Raw genomic sequence first — 26,671 nt, forward strand, 5'->3', positions numbered from 1 at the left:
TGATGATGATGAGCTTTTCTACATGACTGGGACTATGCTAAGAATTGAACAGGAAGAGTCACATCTAATCCTAAAATGGCAGTTCCATTTTACAGATGAGGACACTGAGGCTCACTTAGGTGAATTAACTTGGTCAAAGTCATAGAGGTAGTGACTGAAAGTGACAGAGCTTGAAGCCAGGTCAGAGTTTCATCATTAAATACCACTCCAGGTGATATAACCCCAAAGGCTGAAGGTGATTGCAATGAGTGGATGAAGTGGCCATAGTTAGCATGATCAGCTGAAGAGTGCATTTCCATTTTTAGGGTGAGGGTCACCACAAAGCACCAGGTGACTTAGGTCAGGCAAGAACAGGGGCCACTATTGCTAGATCTTCTGAGTTTTCAAGAGATGCCAACCAATCTACAGTTTTATGTGCAATCTCCCTGTTTTGTAAAATGGGTTCAACATTTTCAAAAATACTGGGTAGGCCAAATCAATGCCCCGATGGGCCACCAGTTTGCAACCTCTGCCACACTGAGCCACACTGAGGACCTTCCCATTCTTACTTGTGATCCACGCTCTTCTCCTTGTCAAGGGCAAGGGCTACGTACCTGCACAATCTCTAGCATTTCTGCCTTGCTGATGTAGCCATTTCCGTCCAGGTCATACATGCTGAAGGCCCATTTCAGCTTCTGCTCCAGCTTCCCCCTCGATGTTACACTCAGGGCTATGATGAATTCTCTAAAGTCTATTGTCCCATCTCCGTTGGCATCAAAGGTGCGGAAGACATGCTCTGCAAACTTGGAAGCATCCCCGTAAGGGAAAAAGTTCCCATAAATTTTCTTAAACTCTTCCATTGACAAGTGTCCACTGGGGCAGTCTCTCAAGAAGCCTTTATACCATTCCTGGATCTCATGCTCTGTAAAGTCTGTGCTTTCCAGCAAGTCCTGCATGACCTCCGGGCGCAGCTTGCTGTTCTGTTTCCCCATCCTGGCAGCAAGAATTCAGCTGCAGATAGAAAAGAATATATATAATTTTTAGATCTATTCTTCGGGGGCACATTTTATAATTTCTGATTGCTCCTTTGGGATAAAAGAAGAAACTCTATTCTAGTCCAATAACATTGTCTAGGTTTTGCAACATTGTGGTCAGCCAAACAAAATAATAGAAGGACAGGCGGGCAGAAGATGCAGAGCAGAAATAGCACTGGCCAGGAAACTGATATTTCTATTATCCAGAGCCAACTCAGAAATAAGGGATTCATAATGAAAGAGAGAGAATTGGTTACTTAGTTCTGCCTTATCTATTTGCAAGAGGTTGAGCTTGGCTTTAACAAGACTGCGATTCTAACACCCAATCTAAGTATTAGCAGGGAGAATTAAAGGGGAGGAAGAGAGAGAGCAAAAGAAATAATTTACCATGTTTTCTTGCTAGAATATTTACAAGTTAAGGGCTGCTTAGGTATCTTCTGAATCTCATAAACACAGACGTGGGTATACCATTGAATGCTGCCAAGCTAGGTCAGTTATTTCAATCCACAAAGTCCAATCACTGTCAACACCGGGTTTCGAAGGTAAAGATGACGCTTCATAGAGTTGTTTATGTCTTATGATTGTGGCTATGGAATAGGCCAAACTTCCCTTTTTAAAATACAAATAACTTTGTATTTTCTTTCTTATCATAACAGTAACACACATCCATAGTGAAATAGTAAAACAACACAGTGATGCCTAAAGAAAACGTCAGCATCATTTCAAATCTTAGTACTTAAGAGAGAACCGCTGCTGGCGTTTTGGTGTCTGTCCTTCCAGATTTTGTGCACGCATACTTATCTAAATATGCTATTAATATATGTTTTAATACATTTACATTTAAAAAACAAGAATATGTACCTTGTTGTTACTTATTTTTTTTTTTAAAGATTTTATTTTTTTTCCTTTTTCTCCCCAAAGCCCCCCGGTACATAGTTGTATATTCTTCATTGTGGGTCCTTCTAGCTGTGGCATGTGGGACGCCACCTCAGCGTGGTTTGATGAGCAGTGCCATGTCCACGCCCAGGATTCGAACCAACAAAACACTGGGCCGCCTGCAGCAGAGCGTGCGAACTTAACCACTTGGCCACGGGGCCAGCCCCTGTTGTTACTTATTTTTAAACCTAATATGGTGTAGAGAATAAAGGCAACTTTTATTAGATGGGAAAATACCTGTAATTACCAGCTACCCATTCACATAGCTAGTCAATATTTATTGAGTGCCATATGCTAGACATGTTTCTGGCACTGTGGATGCAAAGAAGAATAAGACATGTCCCCTCCTTAAGGGGCACCTAGTTGTGTATATAGAGGTGTTGGCAGCGGGGGAGGGGGGGCAAACAATAGACTGGGAATGGACAAGGTGCAGTGAGAGTACATAGAAAGAACACTCAAGTCAAATAGGGCATGGGTGCTATCAGGGAAGCCATCTTGGAGGAGGTGATATCTGAGCTTAGTTCCTATTTCCAAACTCCTGTGATTTATGTGTGCTCAAGATAAACCTCTTCTCATAAAGGGGCTCTGCACTGATATTTTGCATTTTTCTTATATTGGAAAAAATCCTGAAGGCTTGGAAAATTATAGAACACAAGAAAGATAACACATCTCCATTTAAATTGTGATTTCCAATTTCCTTTGAGATTTTATACTTTGTGGTGTTTAATTGCTTATGTCTGTCTCTCTACCACTACATGGTTTGCCTTTTGAGACAAAGTCTCCATTGGGGTTAGTCTCTCAGGCCCACCACAAATAACACTTGGTGAGTTGATGTACGACAGATAAATAATTACAACATGGAAATATGGAATAATCTCCTTGGAAAAGGGGTCTTTCTCCACAAAGATGAGGCCCTGGCTTTCAGAACACAATTTGACACACTAATGCTATCTGGGAGTTAAGACTGGGTATTGGGATCTCTTTCCCCCCCCAGTTTTATTGAGCTATAACTGACATATAACATTGTATCAGTTTCAGGTGTACAACATAATGACCCGCTATAGGTACATACTGCGAAATGATCACCACGATAAGTCTGGTTAATACCCATCACCTTGCCGTTACAAATTTTTTTTCTTGTGATGATAACTTTTAAGATCTACTCTCTTAGCAACTTTCAAATATACAATACAGTATTGATAACTGCGGTCACCATGCTGTACATGACATCCCAGAACTTATTTATCTTCTAACTAGAAGTTTGTACCTTTTGACCCCCTTCACCTGATTTCCCCCAACCCTACACTTGGGGTCGCGGTACCGAAGTTCATATATTCCTCTCTGTTGCCTCCACTGAAAATAAATTCCTAGAGGGCAGTGTTTGCATTGCTCAAACTTCTTGCATCAGATCCACAGTTTAGGAAATGACAAGCAATCCTTATTAATCGCCAAGTTGATCAATTTTATTTTCTGAGTTCTGCACTAGCTGGGCTAGAACTGGAGGTAGAACTGGCTCACTGCTCGCTCCCTGCTCGCTCCCCGGCAGGCACCCTGCAGGGCAGGGGGAACAGAGCCCCTCCCTGGTCGCAGGACCAGCAGCTGAAGGAAGGACCCTGTTGTCAGGGTCCCTCTTCATGCGGAATCAGGCAAACACCATTTTATGCAAGAGCAAAATTCAACCACAACTCCAGTTGGAGCACAAACAGAATTTATAAACTGAACCGTACAATAACTTTCACCTCCCTCTTGTGTCTTTTTTTTTCTGGAGGGAAAAAAGCAAAGTTAGAGAGGCTGGTTTGTATTAGAATTTTAAAACTGTCATTTAGTTGCAAACTTGGCAATTTGCCTGAGGCAAGAATTCAGAAACATGAAGTAATACATAATACATGGGTTTACAGAGCTCCAAAACATTTTATGGAATTTACATTAATTTTGAGTTTTCCTTGGGGAGTCCTTTAGCGTACAGCTCTTTGGTGTGGGTTCAATCAAATCACCGTTATCACACTTTTGGTTCTGTGCAAATCACCGTGTACCTGGCCTGGGGAAAAAAACACCATTTTGATATTTAAATCTACTCTCTTCAAGAATAATTTATTTCCCTGGATATATAAAGCACTGTTTCTTCAAAACCAAACTTAAGTTCATTTCCCAATGTTTAAAAAGCTCTTCTCATTTATTAGCTGTTTTTGCACTAGAAACAAATTGCCTCACATTTTGGCTAAGTCTCCCACTGAGACTGATCTGTGTGCAGCTATTTTTCAGTAAACAGTAATTAAACGACATTTACAAATTCATTAGCACAGAAAGGCCATAACACAAACGCAGCAGAAGAGCAGAGAGAGAATAAATTATTTGGGGAGTGGGTGTTTGCAATTTAGTCCAGAATGTGTTTCAGCAGATAACTACAAATACTTTACTAAGTATGATGTCTGAACTTCAGAAAACCATCTGGACTTGGTTAGACTGCACAGGAAAAATCTCAGGGGACACACGATAGAGTTTCATTCCTCAGGGGAGGAAGGAAAGATAGAGGAATGCTGGACAATACCTTTTTCTTTTGGAAGACAGGAATTTCTGCCTGTTTCAGTTGAAGATGGGAAAAAATAACATCAGGGAAACGCTCCATTAACCAGCAGTTGAGAAAACATCATCTGGAGACAAACGTGGTTCCTCACGTCAAATCCTTTTCATTATTCCATGCAGTCATTAAAACATTTATTTTGTGCCAGTGGGACATAATGGTGAAAAACTCAGGCCATGGAATAAAAATGCTTGGCTTCAAAGCCTGGTTCTATTGTCGATGCACTCTTGGGGAATTCACTTAACTTCTGGTGCCCCTCGGTTTTCCCATCTATAAAATGAGTTCAGTAGGAAGAATTCATATCTTAGTGATTTGATGGAAGAATGAAATGAGGCAGTCATACATGGAAAGCTCCGGCACTGAGTCAGGGCCAGACACCGTGATAAAGGAAAGCCACATCCTATCCCGGAGTGCCCTTCATACATTATTCCACTGAACTTTCACAGCAACCCTGAGTGATAAACAGGGCAGCTCTCTCCATTTTATAAGCAAAGAAATGAAAATTCAGAGAGGCTAAGCCACTCATCCCAAGTCACACAGCCTGTGAATGAGAGAGCCAAATGGCAAGCTTGAGTTGCACTTGGCTGTCCACTGGTTTTACCACTATGCCCTACTAGCTCTATGGACAAACGACACATAGAAATTAAGACAACAGTTCCATAAAAAGTCAGAAAAAGTAGTCAAGAGGAAGAAGACAACCGCCTATTAGAAGTCATTCATTCCACAAATACATGCTAAGTGTTTCCTGGGAGTGAGGCCTGCCTCTAAGCACTGGGGATTCAGCAGAAAACAAGCAGTCAAAACCCCTGTTCTTGTGGACCCTACAATCTAGTGGCAAAGAAATACAATAAGTAAGGTAAAGAAGTGAAATGTTAGATGGAGATGTGCCATGGAGAGAAGTAAAGAAGGAAGAGGGGAGGTCAGCCCTGGTGGCCTAGTGGTTAAGTTCCATGTGCTCATCTTTGGTGGCCAGGGTTTGGTCCCTGGGCACAGACTTACATCATTCATCTGTCAGTGGCCATGTTGTGGTGGCGACCTACATACAAAAAGAGGAAGATTGGAGCAAAAACAAAGCCGGCGGAATCACAATCCCCGATTTCAAAACATACTACAAAGCTACAGTGATCAAAACAGCATGGTACTGGTACAAAAACAGGTCCACAGATCAATGGAACAGAATTGAAAGCCCAGAGATAAAACCACACATCTATGGACAGCTAATCTTCGACAAAGGAGCAGAGGGCCTACAATGGAGAAAAGAAAGTCTCTTCAACATGTGGTGCTGGGAAAACTGGACAGCCACATGCAAAAGATTGAAAATTGACCATTCTTTTTCACCACACACCAAAATAAACTCAAAATGGATCAAAGACCTAAAGATTAGGCCTGAGACAATAAGTCTTTTGGAAGAGAATATAGGCAGTACACTCTTTGACATCAGTTTCAAAAGAATCTTTTCGGACACTGTAACTCCTCAGTTGAGGGAAACAATAGAAAGAATAAACAAATAGGACTTCATCAGACTAAAGAGCTTCTTCAAGGCAAGGGAAAACAGGATTGAAACAAAAAAACAGCTCACTAATTGGGAAAAAATATTTACAAGCCACTTATCTGACAAAGGGTTAATCTCCATAATATACAAAGAACTCACACTGATTAGCAACAAAAAAACAAACAACCCGATCAAAAAATGGGCAGAGGACATGAACAGACATTTCTCAAAAGAAGATATGAATATGGCCAGTAGACACATGAAAAGATGTTCATCATCGCTAATCATCAGGGAAATGCAAATCAAAACTACACTAAGATATCACCTTACACCCGTTAGATTGGCAAAAACATCCAAAACCAAGAGTGACAAATGTTGGAGAGGATGTGGAGAAAAAGGAACCCTCATACACTGTTGGTGGGAATGCAAACTGGTACAGCCACTATGGAAAACAGTATGGAGATTTCTCAAAAAGCTAAAAATAGAAATACCCTATGACCCAGCCATCCCATTACTGGGTATCTATCCTAAGAACCTGATATCAGAAATCTCAAGAGTCCGTTGCACCCCTATGTTCATCGCAGCATTATTTACAATAGCCAAGACGTGGAACCAGCCTACATGCCCAGAAACTGATGATTGGATAAAGAAGATGTGGTATATATACACAATGGAATACTACTCAGCCATAAAAAAAGACAAAATTGGCCCATTCACAACAACGTGGATGGACCTCGAGGGTATTATGTTAAGCGAAATAAGCCAGTCAGAGAAAGACGAACTCTATATGACTCCACTCATAGGTGGAAGTTAGTATATTGATAAGGAGATCTGATCGGTGGTTACCAGGGAAAAGGGGGGTTGGGGGGAGGGCACAGAGGGGGAAGTGGTGTACCCACAACATGACTAACAAAAATGTACAACTGAAATCTCACAAGGTTGTAATCTATCATAACATTAATTAAAAAAAAAAAAAAGAGGAAGATTGGCAGTGGATATTAGCTTAGGGAGAATCTTCCTCAGCAAAAATAAATAAATAAATAAGAAGAAGAAGAAGGAAAGAGGTTGGGGACTACCAGGGTGGGTGGGTGGGTGTTGAAATTTTAAATAAGAAGCCAAGGAAGGCCCCACTAAGAAAGTGACATTTGAAAAAGACCAGAGGAAGTGAAGGAGGTAGCCATGGAGATAACTGGGAGAAGACTATTCCAGGCAGAGAAAGCAGCAAATGAGAAGGGTTGAGACTGGGAACATGCTTAGCTTGCTCAGGATGCGGCTGAGCGAGGGCGTGAGGAAGTAAAGGAGAAGAGATCAGAATACAATGACGGCCAGACGATGTGGGACGTGGAAGTGACCGTGAGGACTCCAGCTTTCACTCTGAGTCAGACAAAGCCACTGCAGGAGTTGTAGTGGAGGAGTGAAGGGAGTGATTTGTGTTCTAACAGCTACTTTGGCTGCTGTACTGACAGTCAGCTGAAGAAGGGTAAGGACAGAGGTGGCGCGACCGGTTAGGAGGCCACTGCAAGGACCCAGGCAAGAGATGATGGCGGCTGGAACCAGGGTGGTAGCAGAGGAGGTGAGAATTGGTTGTACTCTGGACACAGTTTCAAGGTAGAGTCAACAGGATTGGTTGATGGTGCAGATGTAGGGTATGAGAAAAGAGAACCATCCAGCAAAACTCTAAGGTTTTGGCCTAAGCAACTCCAAGGATGAAGTTGACATTTACTGAAATGGGAAAAAGGCAGGAGGAGCAGGGCTTTTGGGTGAGGCGGGGGGCATGGATATCAGCACTTGGTTGTGCGTGTGTTGTTCCTGAGATGCTTATTATACATCCAGTTAGAGGCGTCAAGCAGGTAGCTGGGTATGTAAGTCTCAAGTTAGAGGAAGAAGTCCAAGGAAGCAAAATGTGGGAGTCATCAGCACATGAATAGTATTTATAGCCAAAGACTGGATGAGAGCACCAAGGAAGTGATGTGGATAGAAAGGAAAAGGGGATAAAGAGTGAGCCCTCGGGCGCCCCGACATTCAGACTCTGGGAGATGAGAAGGAACCAGTGAAGGAGAATGAGAAGGGATGGCCACTGTGGGGGTAGGAAAACCGAGGCTGAAACCATGTCCTCTTCATCACTGTGTCCTTCATGCCCAGCTCAAGGTGGCACAGCAAAAGTGCTCAATTCAGTGAAACAATGAGAATTGGAGTTCCTGGTTTCCTCGCTGCATCCTGTGCTCTCCCGGGCCCCAGCTTGCCCAGTCTCAGTAAAGGAGACCATCTTCCAGCCCACTGCTCACTCCCAAACGCTAGGACTCATCTGTGGTTCCTTTCACTTTTGTTGCATCAGCATGTGCTGTTGATTCTGTCTCCAAAATTTGTCTCAAATCCACTTACTTCTCACCATCTTCACTATCACCCCCTCAGTCCAAACCACCATCATCTGCTTCCTGGGTCACTGCCACACCCTCCTCCCTGGAATCTCACTCTTTACTTTTGTTTGCCTTCTCCTACTCCTAGCCTCAATTTAGTCTCCACTCAGCTCCCCAGAGTGACCTTTTAAATACACAAAACAGACTATGACACTCTGCTTAAAGCTCCACATAGGCTTCCTAACATACTTACAAAAAAATCTAAAGTCCCTCCTTTGGCCCACAGGCTCTGTGTGAGCTGGCCCTGGGCCATCTCTGACTTCTCTCTCAGTCCCCCTGCGTCCCAGGTACCCTGGCCTCCTGCATGGCTGATCTTTTACTTCTTAAGGGTCTTTGCTTCAGGGCCTTGAAGAATACTTTTAAATAACAATTCCTCGACCCTTTTGTTTACATAACTTTAAACGTATAATATATTATATAAAATGTATATTATGTATGACATATGCTGTATTTTGCTGAGTCTGTACTGAATTTCATTAAGTGAAAGGCACACCTATTTTTTTAAACATCAGCATTCTGTTACTCCGTAGTTTACTCTGAGAAGGGCAATGCGGAATTTCCCAACTTATTTTGAGTCGCATCCAGTCTCCCAGGGTCCAAAAAATAAATCTGGGGTTAATTTTGACCACAGATGAAAAAGGAAAAACATACAAGATGAGAAGATACCAAACCACCAACAAAGAACCAGGACCAGGAATCTAAAATATGAAGTTAACTTTCCATTTAAAAAGAAGAAGAAAAAAGAATAGCTCCTAAAAATGATGCCACAGGGAAAGGAAATGGTGACTAGTGAACTATCTTTTGGAACGCATGTGCCCCCTTTATTTTTTTATCTGTGGAGTGAATGATCAGCAGCATTTCATTTCTGCAATTCCTCATAAGGTTCTAAAAACTCTGTGAGTTAATTCCTCAAAGCCCAGAGTTAGATTTTCCAGGGAAAAGTCCATAACTTACCCTGGACAGCCTGCTTAACTTCAGAGGAAAAGTCTCAATGCAAAATGCACTGAGGTCTCCTAAAACGGAATTTACAAGACACCAGCAGCTGAGGTCAAGTTTAGCTGCAACGAGGGACACAGAACCCAAGTGGTTTCAGAAGGAGACCAGGTTAATTAAAATGTTTGCCTATTTGGGACATGAACCTTGTCCTCTAAGAGTGGCTTTGAATTTTCAACCAATGGAATGTCTAAATTATGAAAATATACCTAGAAAAATGTTCCTAAAATGTAAGGAAGGAAATGATAAAAGCTACAGATGAATGGGAGCAAGTGTTTATTTACCATAACTTGGACGACACATATTCTAGCTATCTGAATTTCACAGGCAGTTAAAATCTAGCAAATTCATTTCTAGGTCAGTTGTCCCTGATTCTGACTGAAAAAAAAATGACCTAATAAAAACCTGAAGAGCACACTGTTTCAGAAATTTCTCTTCAATGGAATTTGCCTCTCAGTGGGAGTTTGAAGAGAGACCATATATATAAACTGACATTTTTATGTATAGTGGGTAAATTAGGAAATAAAACCTGGTGGTGCATAACGGAAAAAATTAAAATATTAAAGAGGGAGAATTGAAGTTATATAACAATTTCATGAACTTTGTTTTATCTTGACCAAAGAATATTCTCTCTTCTGGCCTCTGGTAAGATTAGCTGATGTAAGGAGACCAGACCTATTTCCCACCACCTCATCTGCATCACAGAAGTGGCTTTGCTGAAATTGCCTGACGTTATGTCACAAAGCCACTGCTTGCAGAGAGGTCTTCTTCCCGAGGAGGATGGACATACGGACTCCCACCTGTGACCCGTGGTCGTATGCTTGGCCCTGGATACCCTTGCAAAGAGGTGACAGGGTTTGAGACGAGAACTGAGCTGGTACAAACTATGTAGTGATCAGGAGGCTCACTAGCAACAAATTTGCTTTTCCTTCGGCCTCTCCCAAGCCATGAGATAATGCCCAGGAAACGGATCTGGTGTTCTCAGGGTGAGCAGGTCTCTGAAATATCTGGGCCTTGTTCTACAGACTTTGCATTTCAGACTGCAGAGGGCCTGGCCTTGGGCTCTTTTCCAAGTTTTATTTTGCATAAAAATAAAATGCAACCACATTACTGCCAATAAAACATATATTTTGGGGGCTGGCCCAGTGGCATAGTGGTTAAGTTTACAGGCTCCACTTCGGCAACCTGGGGTTTGCCAGTTCAGATCCTGGGTGCAGACCTAGACACTGCTCATCAAGCCATGCTGTGGTGACATCCCACAGAGAAAACTAGAAGGACTTACAACGAGGATATACAACTATGTTCTACGGCTTTGAGAAGAAAAAACAAAAAAGAGGAAGGTTGGCAACAGATGTTAGCTCAGGGCCAATCTTCCTCACCAAAAAAAAAAAATATATATATATATATTTTTTTAATGGAATCTGAATAGAACATTATCTAACAACAACCCTCTCCCTCTCCCCTCAAAATGGAAAAAACATTTTTGGTTTTGCTAATTACCAAAGTAATACAACATTGTTGTAAAAAATATAAGTAATATAGGAACACAGAAATTAGAACATGAACACCTTCACTCTGATCCAATATCACTCCATAAAAGATAACTGCTATGAACAGTTTTATTTATATACATCCTCTTAGGCATTCAAATGCAAATATGTGAAATCTGTACACCATAACTATAAATAAGGTCTACTCTCCTATTCTGTAACCTTCATTTTCACTTAAAATCATAGTGTGGATATTCTTCTATGCTATACATACAGATGTATCTCATCTTTTTAAATTGCTGAATTTTCATTGATTGATTGATTCCACAGACAGTACTGAGTATGACCTTGTACCCAGCATTGGACTAGGTAGTTGATAGAATGGTTAGCAACATGATGCCTACAGCCCTTTGGTATTCCATTGCATGAAATTTATTTAACTAATCCCTCTTGATAGACAGGTAGGTTGATTCCACTTTTCTTTTATTCCCTTGGCGTTTATCTTGGTCCTGGTTCCCAGATTCCTTGGGCAGTATTTATTGCAAAGAGGTTCTTCATGTCTTTGACAACTACCATGATCTTTAGACCCTCCTTATAAATTCTCCCACAAGCCATTTTCCTCTAGTGCCTTACATGCTAAACATGCATTTCGCAAGAGTTCACACACCAGCTAGGATTAGAATTGAATTTGAACTGGAATCGGATTTGGAATTCCACCCCACTCGCTCTGGTCTACCTGTGCGACAGGCACACGTGCAAATCTGGCATTTGCTATTTCTAGCCCCTAGGAGGGCATGTCCACTCTGCTCTTTAAAGAGTGACCTATTGTAGCCATGTAAATGCTTGCCCTCTTGTTTCATCCTAAAGAGATACTTTACCCAAACAGCACCCTAAATCCTCTATTGCTTGGTACTCAACTCCTGACTTTTCATGCCCACTCCTTCTCCAGTGGCTTCAAGTGTAGCTAATGACTGACTCCTCCTCCTAGATTGCCAGCAATTGCATGCTTAAATTGCCCTTAAGTAAGCGGCCTTCAGTAAGTGGCTAGGGGCCATGCTAAATGATTATCTTCTAGGCCTGCAGAAACTACAAAGCTGTCCTACAGAAAGAAATTGTTGGAGTGCCTGAAATCAAGGGCTTCCAATGACATGCACGTCCCCTTCCCATCAGACCACCTGGCCATCAGACCATTGCATGCGAGCTGCCTGTCTGGGCTGCCTTGGGGCCAGATGCCAGGTCAGCACCCGCTGCAGGGAGGGAAAGAGGGGTGAGCTCTGGGGGCCCTCAACAGCCCTCCAGAGCTGCCACAGGCTAAGGCCCTATCTGGGATGAGTTCCGTGGAATTCTGATTGCAATAAATGTCTGCTTAGCTAAAGGACAAAATATTCTCCTATCAAAAAGACAGGAATTATTACTTTGGGTTTTGATAAGACCATAAATCCGAACAGTGAGCTGTCAGGGGCTGAGCAGGGCAAACAGATCAGCTACAGGGATCCAGGCCTCATCACTCAACTAGCAGCCGGAGGTACTGGAGGAGCTCAAGTTCTCATTTTTAGACATCCCTAGGGGCCACAAATACATTTAGTTAATTGATACAAGCCCCTCCATAGAGGCTAAGAATAGTTCATAATTCTTTTCTATTTATTCAGCAAACATGTGTTTAGTATCTACTGTTTCCTGGCTTAGAATGAATATTCTTATAAAAATAGCATCCTACATGGGATAGGGAAAGGAAGGGAATTTGAGATTTTGGATATAGCTCAGAGCATTTTCATTAATTTTATTTTCCCAATTTTGCAGTAGAGTGTGTGAGAGAGATTTTATATCTTGGTTTCAATCTAAGGGTGAGGGGCATAGAGAAGCCACCCGTCATGACGGATTCATGCAGCTTGTGATCAGAACCACCCCCTTCAGTGCCCCCTGCCCATCTCTGACTGGATCGCTTTGGAGTTTGAATGGCTGTTTCTGTTGGAAGGTGGGCATCAATCACTCCCGATCCTGGCCCACATGGCTGAAATAGTAATGCTTGTCCATCAAACACATGCGCCAGTGAGAAGTCCTTCATTGGCTAACAAGAAGAGACTAGGAAGTAACTTCCTTAAACGTCCTGCAACTTTTGTGTCCTCCAGCAAGGTGCGGAAAGACCATTGGACTTGGTAGCAGCGGAACTATATTGAGGTCCTTATTGTAGTACCGTGTTATGTGACCTTGGGAAAGTCATGTGACTTTTCTCTCTCAGCCTCATTCTCCTACAGTAAAATAGGCATAATAACACCTCTATCATAGGGCCGGTTGGGGGACTAAATGGGAAAAAGGAATCTCAATGAATGGGGAAAAGCTCCACATCATGCCTGGCATCTAGCAGCTTCTCAGCAAACATCAACTACTAATCTGAACGAGAAAAGGGTTCAGTATAGTGGGTTGTTTACAAAGATGAGCTCTCCAGATTTGGGGACATTCTCCCCCTTGCTTTAATGGAAAATTAGAAATAACAAGAGCAAGAAAGTGACAGGAGAGAGAGTAAGAAAGAGAACCACTGTCAGCTTCCAGCCTGACTCCTGCCCTGGGATCATTTGCCAGATGTGAAAGACATTTGTGGGTTTGCACCCTAGCCGGCTCCGGCTCTGCCAGACCCCTGGCTGGCGGCTTTCCCTGCACGGAAGTCATTATTCTAACCTGAAATTAAGCAAAGAGGTCCCATTAGAGAAGCAGCTGACAGAAAGCAGGACACTGTTTCTTTCCCTACTCTTCTCTCCGCAGGCTGGGGAGGGCTAAGTAGGGTTTGGGCAGAACCAGAGCAGGCTCAGAGATGCCCCCTGGCAAACGGGCCATCCAACTCTAGGAGGAACAAATTGGACGCCACTAACAAGCATTGGATACCAATGATTGGCTGTATCAGTTCTTTCTGACCCAGGGAGGAAACGATTCTCAGTTGTTTTATTGCTTCTTCTAACCAGCTTGTCATAAGATCAGACGTGAAAAAGAAGAATAAACAGGATTAAAAAAACCCTTTATTTCCAATTCCTGTCTCCATTTCTTAATCCAGGCCTTCGTTATCTCCCACCTGAACTCACAAATATTAACTGCTCTCCATCTTTAAGACTCTGTATCTGACCATGTCACATGAGTTCTCAAAAATCTTCCATGTTCCCTACTGATGACAGAGGAAGGGCTAATCCCCATAGCCTGTACTCAGGGCCCTTCAAGATCACGCCCCAACCTCATCGAAATCGCCGAATTCCTCACTCTACCCTGAACTTGCACAAGCACTTTTTTTTAAAGATTGACACCTAAGCTAACAACTGTTCCCAATCTTCTTTTTTCTTCTTCTTCTTCTCCCCAAAGCCCTCCAGCACATAGTTGTGTACTCTAGTTGCAGGTCCTCCTAGTTGTGCTATGTGGGATGCCGCCTCAGCATGGCTTGATAAGCAGTGCCATGTCCACGCCCGGGATCTGAACCCGCAAACCCCACGCCACCGAAACGGAGCACGGGAACTTAGCCACTTGGCCATGGGACCAACCCTGCATAAGCACTTTTACTGCCACTCCAGTCCTCACAGTGGTCCAGTGAATGAAGCTCATGAGAGAATAAACCCAAAACCCTTTATAAATATTGAAATGTTTCCCGATAGTCAATATTATAAGTACAACTGCCTGTTTCTCGACCTGTTGAAAGCTTACTTGGTGTTCAGGTGGATGCTATTGCTTCCTCCATTGGGCCGTCCTTGCTCTTCCAAGTAGGCATTAAGCATTTCTACGGAGTTTTGCTGGCACTTCTCTCTACAGCTCTGGGAGAGACTCTGGCATGTGGTAGGTGCTTAAGAAACCATGGCTCCATTCTGTAGAGCCTATTTCCTATTGACCATAGAGCGTGCTACACTGCTTGGGTCACTTTTAAGAATTCCATGAAGCAGAGGGAAGCTGGGATATTTACACACACTAGTGTTAGGTGAATAGCAAGTTAGCTGGCAAATATTCCTAGCAATTGTTCAGTTGGTAGTAACCAAACCTACTGTCTGTGGACTCCTCAGTGAGTCTTCCTTCAACTAAGACTATCTGGAGAACTGAGATTTTCTTTGTCTAGGGCCAAAGTTTATCAAGAATGGCTAGCATTGGTTTTCTCCTTACATTGTTTTTCCTAGGAAACTGAGAAATCTCAGGGGATTTTTTTGATGGTAGTATAGTCACTATAACCTGGCTAAGGAAAAAGAAAAATTGCCTAGAATACATCAACAAACACTCTTTGGGGCTGATCTGCTTACACAGGGGAAGTAGTGAAGCACAATGGCTAAGGACATGGTGTTAGAATCAAGGCCCTGGGTTCCAATTCCAGCTCCAAGACATACTGGTCGTATGCCCCTTAGGAACTTACGTGTCTCCATGCATTAGTCCCCTCAACTATAAATGGGGTTTTTCATGAGGATCAAGTGAGATAATGCTACAGAGCCTGGCAGAGTAAGCACTCAACAGCATCTTCATCCTCCTCCTCCTCCTCATCTTATTGTCTCTCTGACGATGCAGCCTTCTATCTTCAAGTTCTTTCCCTCCACTTCAGCTTCACTGGTCTCTTTCTTCAAACACACCAGGCATGTTCCCTCCTTAGAGCCTTGTACACAGTGTTCCCTCTGCCCCGAATGTCCCTGTTCCCCCACATCCCCGTGGTTCGAATGCTCCCCATATCCTCATGGCTCACGTATCCTCCCATATCGTCATGGCTTGAATGCCACCCCTCTACATCCTTATAGCTTGAGTATCTCCGCTCGTATCTTCATGGCTCAAATCCTCCCTACTCCACCTCTCCAGATCCTAATGGCTCACTCCTCCCCTCCTTCAAGTCTACTCCAACGTCACCTTTCAGTGGCACTCTCCCTCCCCCTCAGTAAAAATGTTAGCACTTGATCCTCTTTCTCTACTTTATTGATTGCCTTAACACTTCTAACTTCTAATATACTATCAACTGAATTTGGCTTATTGTCTCTCTTCCCCCACTAGAACAGAGGCTTCATGAGGTTACAGATTTTGGTCAGTTTTGTTTCATTCAGTGCCTAGAACAAGGCCAAGCACATAATAGTTGCTCAATAAAAATCTGTTGACTGAATGAATAGATTATTAAATTCAGTTTGGTCTCAATTCTAACTTAACCTATTTTCCCTTTGCTCCTAATCTCATCATACAGATCATAAAGGTTTTAAATAAAATGGAAGACACTGCTTTTGGAATCATGTGCAGCTTACCTTTTAATCCCATTCCCGCTTATCACTAATATTTGCTAAACTGTAAGTGTCTGCAGGGCACCATATCAGCCGCCACACATTGAAATAAAGCACAGTTTCTTGCATGAGTTGACAAGACTTTCACATATACTATTTCAGCAGATCCTTGGAATATTGTGAGAAAGGAAGGGGCAAAATTAATTGCCCCTACCTTATATTATTGAAATTGAGGGTGAAGACTTCAAGGTTTTCCTAAGGTCCCATGGCTGATAAGTTTCAAAGGTGGAAGCAGAACACAGATCTTCATACTCCGTCCACTCAGCAGGGCCTCACCGTGGAACACAGAGCAAAGCCTCAGGAAGGATGTTGCCAAGCGTCTGAGGATGTGTGCATGTTTATGTGCATAAGGAAAAGCCTTCCTGTCTAGCTATTTACACTCTGGTTACTATTTCCATTTCTTGTTAAGAGAAAATGAAAATGGAAGCTTAATCTGAAAAGAGAGAAGGTGAAAATAAAGTGATTAGAATGCAAAAATCCAAACAAACAATCCCCACCATCTCTAAAAGAGAGGAGATCAAAAAGAGATGGTGTACAACTCTGCATGCCAGTTCTGTGTCCGGCTAGACGTTTTCAGACCCTGTGTATCCGGGTGGCTTTACTCACTTACCAACCTGCACAGCCACCCACCCCTTCCCAGCAGAAACCACCTAACATTCTTCCTACTCCTTCTACCTTCCAACAGGAGTGGTTCCCTTCTACTGAAGGACTTTATTTTCTCTAGTCCTTACATTACAGCAAACACTGTAAAAAACAGTGTTTTTTACAGAATCTGCATAAAAAATAGATGTTCTCCAAATAATCTAAAGTTGTACAAAAAAGCTTGCAGTGTGTTCCTGGCGTGTCGCTACCCGCCTTAGGTCACTGAGGCAGCATCAGGCAGACCCTAGCCCTGCTAACGCGGCGAGAACTCGCAGAGCGGGCCTCCTGCCTTCTGTCCCTGCTCACACACAGGAACCCACTTCAAGACGCCCACGCTGCCAAACCACAAAATGCTCCCACTTCATTAGACGAACTTGTGAAGAAAATTACATTCTGCCTTTTCCTGAATAACGTGACTTCTGGCCTTTTCTATTTAATCTTGCAGCACGAGAGGGCTTTTTAGTGCATATAGCTGAGTAGCTATGGTGTTAGCAAATACAGCCCCAATGTGGAGCTGCAGAGATAAACTAAAGGGAGGAGACTTGTGGGCTATGAATTTATCATGTGTAACTAGCAAACATCTTAAATTTATGAAACAGGCAAACAGCGTGTACTCAGAAGCACCCATATAATCATAAGTCACTAAAACTGACAACCTGAATCTTTCTCATTGATGACAGATGCAAAGATTCAAATATGCTTACCCCAACAGTAAAACTTTGGCTTTATGGATGGGGTTGGAACAAAAATGATTACAGTAAAAAAAAAAAAAAGGAAAATATTTTATTGAATAATTTTCTTGAGATAATTTTATTGAACAACAAAGCAATAAAGGAAGAGTGTTGTATTATATGTAACTAATCTATTTGAATAATGGTGAAGATTAAAAAAATAATGAAAATCTGAAATTTATCTAAATAATTTCATTGAAGGCTAAAGCAATAAAGGAAGTGTTGTGTTATGTGTAAGCATTCTACCTGAAAATGGTGAAGATAAATTTGCAGTACTTCTTTTTCCCTTCATTAATGAATTATGGTGTGCAACAATATATAAAATGACACAGAACATTACTCGAATCCTTTCAGTCAATTGCTTGTTTCTTTAAGGGAAGCATTTTTATTATAGAATATTACACCAAAATAGAATGATTGTATTCCCACAGAAAGTGCTAACACAAGAACATAGAAGTGAAATAAAAGTACTAGAATTAACACACTTCAGTGATCAAAACCGGGTTGGACCCATTTTTACAAAAAAGCCAAAAATAAAAATTTAAAAATCCGAATTTTAACAATGGTATGCATGTAACGTAAACCATTTCTTCCATTTAGATTACAAGGATTTTAAATGTGCATTAAAAGGTGTATTTTTAAATATTTAAATTTATCCCCAGTAATGATCAAATAATACAATTGAAAAGTTAGAATGAACCCTCTTCCAAGAGTAAAATTGTGAGCTATGTACTACAGTTACAGGAGAAGCTTGGAGTAATGCCTTCATTCAAAGAGATTCCATTTCCTTCTGAATTATTTCACAAGGATTTCCTGAGAGCGCATTGTGTGCCTAGGACTGTGCAAGATATTACAGTGGATTCAACGAATTATGTAAGATGGAAGGGCAGGGGAGACAGGTCAGTTGGTAAACCATATAGACTTGTATGTTTCACACAAACTATGTGGTGTCTACACTCGAGGAACATGACCTGGGGATGGCAACGACACATCACACGTGAAACAACGAGGGTAGGAGTTCTTTTCACTATGAGATTGGGTGAAGGAGTAGTTAGAACGATTAGATTTTGCCTATAACCCTACCTATTCAAAAAGGTAAAGGTGGCTTTATGGTCACGGGGTGACAGGGCAGTGCATATGGATATGTTGATAGGTGAGTATCAACTTTCAAGAGAAAGTGATGCTTTTCTCTTGAACCTTCCCTGCCCTTATTTCTCAAATAACACTGAAGTGTAGATGACACTACAAATTCAGAGGCTGTTTTCATTAGTCACAGATGCCAGAAGAAACAGGATGACAATAAACTAATCTCTTCATGGATTTATGAGGACATCATATCAGATTTGAATTATAAAAATGCCCTGAGGATGAAGCTTGCGGTAAAGCTCTGGATAGAGCATCTCATGACTAACTTTTGTGTGAAAGCTGCTCCTCTCTCCTTGGGCGGGAACTGCAAATGGGGCAAAGAAAGATCCCCCCAAGACCCAGAGTAACAACAGTAGGTGGGACAGGATCCCTCGGGCGAAGGTTTTGGATGGGAAATCTCAGAGTGGCCTCGAGTGTGTGTCCTCCCTTAACCCCTGAGAGAAGGTGGAAAAACACTGAAATGCAAAGAGCACATGGCATTGACTTGGAGAAGCATCCCATGTGATTTCCAAGGAGAACACACTTGTTGGTGGAGGGAATCCAAGGTCGACCAAGGCTCAGTCCCTAGGCCATCACTCCCTTTCTATTTGCCCTTTCTCCCTTCCTCAGCTCCCACCATCCTTGGCAGTCAGGGTCCTCATGATCCTCCTCAAGGTCTCCAGCCCAACCCCCACTTCTCCATCCACCTTCTTTCTGACGTCCTCGTTCCACCAGTGTTCACCTGTTGGAGGCAGTACAGCACAGCAGTTGGGAGCTTGGTCTTTCGGACAGATGTAGATGGAAGGCCAGCTCTGCCTTTCCAGCAGAATATCCCCTGTCCGCCTCTTCCCAAAGCGGGGCGGTGGGGGGGGGGGGGGGGGCGGGGCCGGGTGGGGCTGGGGGAGGAAGAAATTTTAACTTCTTGCAACTAGAGTATTTTAAAATCTCCATTTCCAAAGAGAATCATGGCTTTCCATTTGCATCACTCAAAGCTCACTTGAGTAGTTTTCACAGTCAAAGAAATAGCCCCAAAGTAATAGAGAAGTCTAGACTGGTGACGCTCACTCATCATGCTCCAGCAAATAGCAGTTTCAATCATGCAGAAATTTAGTCACTGATATTTAGGGGAAGAAAATCGGTCAATGCAATCTTTCCGTCTCATAGCCTTCCTCAGACTGTGTCAAGTTTTCCTTCAAGATACAAAATCAGATATAAGACATCAGAGAATATGGCACAGCAGTCTTTCTAAGCACTGGGGAGCGCCTAGAGCTAATTAGAATCTTTTATAGATAGGACTTAGTTAAAACAATTCTTTTTCGGGGAAAGACAATTACAAAGTGATATCTTGGTGTATTAGTGAGTAGGCCCTCTCTGCATAAGTCTGTTCTTTCCTTGATATTTGGCATCAGTCACCTTCTGTGTTATAGTCTCTAACTCATCTGAGGCTCTCTTAGTGTCCCCAGGCCTAGTGATCACTCTCACTCCATTACTGGTCGCATGCCCACAGTGTGCTAAATGTTTTACACACATTATCTCATTTAATCCCTATGACAATCTTGTGAGGGAAGTACAACTCACCCATTTCACAGATGAGGACACTGAGGTTCAAGGAGATTAAATAATTTCTCCAAGATCAGGCAGATAGCAAATGGTGGAACCAGACTTGAATCCAGCTGCACAAGCTTCCACGTATCTGCTCTTTCCATTATGCAGTATGTATCACATTTAAAGAAAAGCAGCAGTAAATGAAGAACGCCTCCCACTCGTATAATCCGTTACGGTTTTACAAAGCACTTCGACATGCATTATCTTATTTAATCCACCACAATAACTCTGCGAACTAGTGATTATTAGCCCTGCTTTACAGATAAAGAAGTTGAGGCTCAGTGAGGGGAAGTCACTGAGCCAGAAATTCAGAGAAAATTCAGGTCTCCAGTGAAAAGATGAAATCCAGAAAGAGTGGCGTGCAATGAGTTTGCATAATGATAAGGAATGAACATGGACTTCGAGGTCAAACATTTGAATTTGAGTTCCTGTTCTGTCACTTACCAGTTAAGTGACCCTGGACAAGTCATTTAACCTGTTGAGCTTCTGTTTTGCATGTGTGAAATACGCATAACAATATTACCTTATAAGGTATAGATCCAGAGAGGTACTGTACGAGAAAGTGTTGTGCAAATTATCCAGTACAACACAAAGATTAATAATAACAACAGCAACAATAATACAAGTTGTGGTGTCTGTACGTTAGTGTTATTTCATGTTCATTTCAGCCTCTACAGGATGCAAACATAGGAACAGACTCAAGGCAGATCTTCAAATAGCTCATGCTGATCATGCTGATTCAGATTCTTATAATGAGATTTGAAATTCAGGTCTTCAAGCGCAAAGCACGATATGTTTCCTGAACTTTTGCTGGGTGGGTGTCCTTGTTCCCTTTTCATCCACCAAAACCAATACCTCAAATTGTCATCACCATGTGCCTCTCTAATGTAATTCGCACATTCATTACATCTTTAATGTAATATTAATTAGATAAATCTTTGAACGGTAATAATGACAACCTTGTAGTTAGCTAAGCATTCATTTCTCACTTGATCTTTCCTAAAATCCCAACAAAAAGATGCCAAATTGAGATGTTATGCCACCCAGATTGAATTCCAACCTGGTTCTAGGGTAGTTCCCCTCATTCCTGTGGGTATTAAGGGGCTAGGAGATGTGTTTGAAGACGATGAACATCTACCGAGGAACAAAAGTGACCCAATCTCAGTTACGTCAAGACAAATGTGGCACTCAGAGCAGCCAACTCCACAAAATCTGATCAAAGTGGTTCCAAAGGATCAGACAAGAAACAAGTTTAGACACCTCTACTTTTGAAAGTCACCGCAGTATGCGCTGTTGGATCCGTACCCAGCAGCCTTCCTGTTCCACCCCAGTAGAGCCGTGATGGGGTTCTGACGGCTTCTCCTCCTCCCCGCTGTAACTCAGGCAAATTCTGATTAGTCTAAGCCAGCGATAGTGGTTGTATTCCCCTTGCAAGGAATGGATTTGGGGAAGACATGAGCCCCAGTTCTGGCCAGTGAAACATGAAAGCAAGCTTACTAGAGGCCTTTGGGGAAGGTCTTCCTCTCTAATAAAATGGCAAACAGGAAAGGAAACAGCCTTCTTCCATAGCTCCGCGTGCTGGCTGAACCTGCTATACTCATCTTGTGACCACAAAACGTTAGGATGAACTGACACTGAGGATGTGAGAAAAGAGAGAGAGAAAAACCCTTGATGACATCATTGAGCCATGGCGTGGGCTATTCCCCATAACTTTCAGTTGCATGGGATAATAAATTTTCCCTGTGGTGAGCCAGGGTTGGAGATATTGAGATTCGCACCCGGAAGCATCCCCACTGGGACCCCATGGAAGCAACCACATTACACAGCCCTGCACATTGTTTCCTCCTCAGGTCTATTTTCCAGCTGAGCTTGGGGGAACATGATTATACACTAAAAATGATATGAGAAAAGTTCTGATTTGAACGACTTGCCACTATCAATTCAGACCTTCCTCCTCCAATGAAATGAGACACGTTCGCTTAAGAAAATATCCCAAACACGTGGATTTGATCCCAGAGTGTAAAGGAGGTCTGGCCTCCTTTTTGTGTCTCCATGGCTTGTAAAAAAGTGAAGAGGGGCTGGCCCCGTGGCCGAGTGGTTAAGTTTGCGAACTCCGCTGCAGGCGTCCCAGTGTTTCGTTGGTTCGAATCCTGGGCGCAGACATGGCACTGCTCATCAAACCACGCTGAGGCGGCGTCCCACATACCACAACTAGAAGGACCCACAATGAGAAATATACAACTATGTACTGGGGGGCTTTGGGGAGAAAAAGGAAAAAATAAAATCTTTAAAAAAAAAAAAGTGAAGAAATGCCAAAACAGACTCACAAAAATTGTAAATTTCTCTAAGTATTTATATTTAGCAAATTTATGCTTTTATAATACAGGTAAAAATTCAATGCATAATCATTATAATACTTACAAGTGAATTATAGGATTCATGAAGAATATTAAGTCATAGGGCACTGAACTGTGATCCAGGGACTCAGTAAAGTGGCATGATGAACATCCATGCATCAGTCTCGCCAGTGTACTCTATAACTTGACGTGCAAACTTAAGTGGACATAATGACAAAAGTCTGAATGTGTGGTCCTTTGTGAATATGCAGCCCAGGTTATAAAAAACAAAACAAAACACCTTTCCCCCTCTGCCTCCTGTCTCACCCATGGCGGGCTCTGGTTGGCTGCTGTGATGTTTTGTTACCATATTCGTACAGAACAGTCCCTGTGAACCTCTGCTTTACACACTAACTCATTTACTCCTCATAACAACCCTCTGAAGGAGGTCCTACCATCATCTTCATTTCTCACCATCATCCTCACTTTACAGATGAAGAAACTGAAGCACAGAGAGGTTAAGTGAGTTATTCAAGGTCACACAGCTAATAAGTAGTAGACTAGGATTAAAAGGCAGGGCCATAGCTCCAGAACTCATGTTCTTAACCAGCACATCATACAGTCTCTGTGCTGATACAACCCTAAAACCAAGTGAACCTGGAGAACAGAACCTGGTTAGACTCTCTCAAGGCCAGGGAGCATGTGAGACTTGTTGGTGCCACAGTATAATCACTGTGGAAGGCGGGTATCGTCTCTCCTGCTCCTCTCACCCTGGAGCGTGTGTGTGTGTTCTACTTGTTGGGTGTCAGCGTAAGTGTGCGGCAGCGTCTTAGCTCTGGGGCTTAACTCTGTGTGTTCACAGTCTCCTCAGCAAAACGTCCAGCTCTGCTGCTGTGCTCTGTACTGCTTGTTTCTCACCAGCCTTCGACTGTTGATTAGAAAGAAGCCCTTAAAGTAATTACATTATCCTGAAATAAGGTCATTTGTCTTTTTCTTTTAAAACAATTTTCATGTTATAATCACTTCAATTGTTTCTAAATTAAGCCCCATAAATGGTTCTGCAGAATGGATGGTCTCCATGGTCAGAAATGCTTCCCAAAAGAACCAAAACTTGTTATTAGAACTGACCTCTCCCCAAATTCCTACTCTACTCACTGAACAGGACTAGAAAGAGGACTGAGTGGGCTCCGATGGAACTCTTTTGGGGACCAAGTTTGACAAGAGGAATATTATGGAATAACTGTTGGACCACAGACCATGGCATTCAACAGATCAGGGTCTAAATCCCCCGCTGCCCCTCCAATCTGTGGCAGCCGCTTATGTACACTCTCGGAGCCTCAGTACTGTCACCTGTAAAAGAGGGACAATAGTGTGTGGTGTATCTGGTTGTTATAAGGAAACGTACACAAAATGCCGTACGTACACAGAGCAAGGAGGAAACTTTTGCCCTTTCCTCTGGCACCCTTTAGGTCACTTTCCAAGAAGCACTGATGTCACCAGGTGAGTTTCTAGGGTACTATTTGCCAGAGGCAAGAGTCGCAGTTTGTTAAAGTCCTATACATTCTCTCTGCTTCTAGCTTTCACCTGGCTCTGGAGAGAAGCAGACATCTCTGGCACTTTCTCCGTCATCCCTTCTGCTTACAGGCAGTACCGTGACTCTGGCCCTCCCGAGTCAACAGCTGAATGGTGATAACACTGAGATGTGAGTTGAGAGGGTGGAGGAGGCCCTGCTTGGGCCTTGAGCTTAAACCACCACCAACCCGATCACACAGAGGGCCACCTTGGTTGTCCGGCTAATGATAAGAGGCATTTTGTATATGTATAGCTCCCAGGGAAACCCCAAGGAGAGAAGAGGGGATTGGCAGAACAAGATCTGGATGTTTCCAGGTCTCTGGCTCCAACACCAGCGAATCGTACCTCGTGGGATAAAATGGTAGCCTGCATGCACTTCACGCTCCTAAACGAAGGCTTGGCCCCATCCTCCTCCTCCGAGTTGTTTCAGTTCTAGAGACAGGGACGCTTCCCTCTCTGTTTAAAAAGTCCCTTTCCTGCAACAGCAGCCAGACAACACCTGGGCTGAGCTTTCTGTCAGATGCTCGAAGTCCTTCCTGCCTTGGAGTGGGCCGTGGGAAGGCCGTGGGAAGGGTGCAGACACGCTCCTCATCTCCTGCCAGGCGGTGAGGCAGGGCTGCCTTTTCAGGGAGGTGTTTGCCCTGGACCCTGGCAAATAGGAACCGCAAAGAGGTCTCCCTCCGCTTGATGACATCCTTCCACACAGTGGACTCTCTTTTTTGGCAGGGAAGTCACAATTTTTTAGAGTGATATCACCTGGGTTTCTTTTTTTCATCAGAAATGGATCCAAATGCAGAAATGGCCCAAGTGATACTACATGTTTTCAGGCTCTATTGAAAACCACACAGGACCAAAAGGTGGAAACAGTGCGAAAGTCCATCACAGATGAAGGGATAAACAAAACATGATATATGCATAGAATGGAATACTATTCAGCCTTAAAAAGGAATGAAGTTCTGACACATGCTACACCATGGATAAACCTCGAGGACATTATGCTAAGTAAAATGAGCCAGACAGAAAAGGACAAATATTGCATGATTCTGCTTAGTGAGGTACATAGAATAGAAAAATTCACAGAGACAGAAAGTAGAATAGAGGTTCCCAGGGCTGGGAGAGTGGGGATGAACGAGGAGCTGCTTTTTAGGGCATATAGAGTTTCTGTTTGGGATGATAATAAAGTTCTGGAAGTGGCTAGTGGCGATAGTTACACAATATTGCGAATGTACCTCTCGCCGTTGACTTGTGCACCTAAAAATGGTTAAAATGATAAATTTGATGTTATATACACGTTACCACCATAAAAAGAAAGAAAGAGGCACTCAGCAGTTCCAGGATAACAACTCCATGGAAGGGGAGGGCCCCAGATTCCACCCCGGCTTCCCGGCACCCACATGTCACCGGGGCAGAGCTTTTCTGAGTGACCGAGCAAAGATCAAAGCCAAAGGAAATAATGCTCTTCACAAGACCTGGCAAAGAGCACTTATTAAATCAGTCCACTGAGAAAATAATGGACTGCATGATTGTTTCTGCTCATTCAGGGGGACAGCACGGCCCAGAGGCAGCGAGGGGCGGGCAGGACTCTGCTGCTTTCAACGGCTGCTTGGGCCCTTTGGCGAGATATAACCAAATCAGCCTGTTGTCGTCTCCAGCGCATGATTTATGACCATGGATACTACTTACTTCCAAATTAGAACTATAGATTCTCCAGGGATTTCTGAAAAAAGATGATTTGCCCCAAACAATGACATTTCTTGGCTACTGCTTCTATAAAACTTAATTCCTTCATTTCTGCTCATTAAATATAAAAAAAAATTCTTGATTTCGTTGTGCCATTATAAACAGATTTCCTTGTAAACGTTTTCTAGAATATCCTGGCTAAGAACACAATAAACAGTAAAAAAATAAAAAATAAAAAAAAAAAATATATATATATAATTCTTTTATCCATTAAAAAAATGTAACTGCCAGCTGTAATTCAGTGGAGTTGAATAAAAAGCATAATTTACATCTTTTCTTTATTCCTAGTAATGATTGCAAAAATAACTAAAATATTCTGGAGGTTGTTGTCATGGAGACACCACTACCTCAGAGTGTAAAATATAATTTGTTGAGGAATGTCTATTAAACAGAATGAAAACTGACAGAGACAAGCAAACGTAATAAAAAATTTTAAATTCTAGTTTCTCTTCTTTCAATCTGGATTATTTCATAATAATTTAGTGCCTGGAAGTAATCACAACAAAGAGTGATTTCCAAACCTAGCAAACTTAGAAAGAAGCTTCAGACTAGTTAGAACACAGAAAAGAAACCCATGAGTGAGAAACCAGAAGCAACAGTCAAATAACATGAAATCATCCTGTGCTCTTTCCTCTCCAAATCGAGTTGTCTTTTACTTTATTTTAACCAACTTCACTTTATTTAGCAAGTCAAGTGTTTTGGCTAGGATGCAACTCTGATGGTCCCTG

General features: G+C 42.5%; 1 protein-coding gene across 11 annotated transcripts in view; it reads right to left on the reverse strand.

Annotated features, from left to right (window-relative positions):
• NCALD (neurocalcin delta) overlaps nt 1–26,671 on the reverse strand; it is a 389,505-nt gene that overhangs the window by 18,691 nt on the left and 344,143 nt on the right. For all 11 annotated transcript variants that reach the window (XM_005613236.4, XM_070222459.1, XM_070222462.1 and 8 more), the window contains one exon: nt 594–990. In XM_005613236.4, the coding sequence (XP_005613293.1) occupies nt 594–971 (378 nt within the window). In that variant the 5' untranslated portion in view covers nt 972–990. The remainder of the gene's footprint in view (nt 1–593; nt 991–26,671) is intronic.

This window comes from Equus caballus, chromosome 9 (assembly GCF_041296265.1).
Source record: "Equus caballus isolate H_3958 breed thoroughbred chromosome 9, TB-T2T, whole genome shotgun sequence".
Lineage (NCBI taxonomy): Eukaryota > Metazoa > Chordata > Mammalia > Perissodactyla > Equidae > Equus > Equus caballus.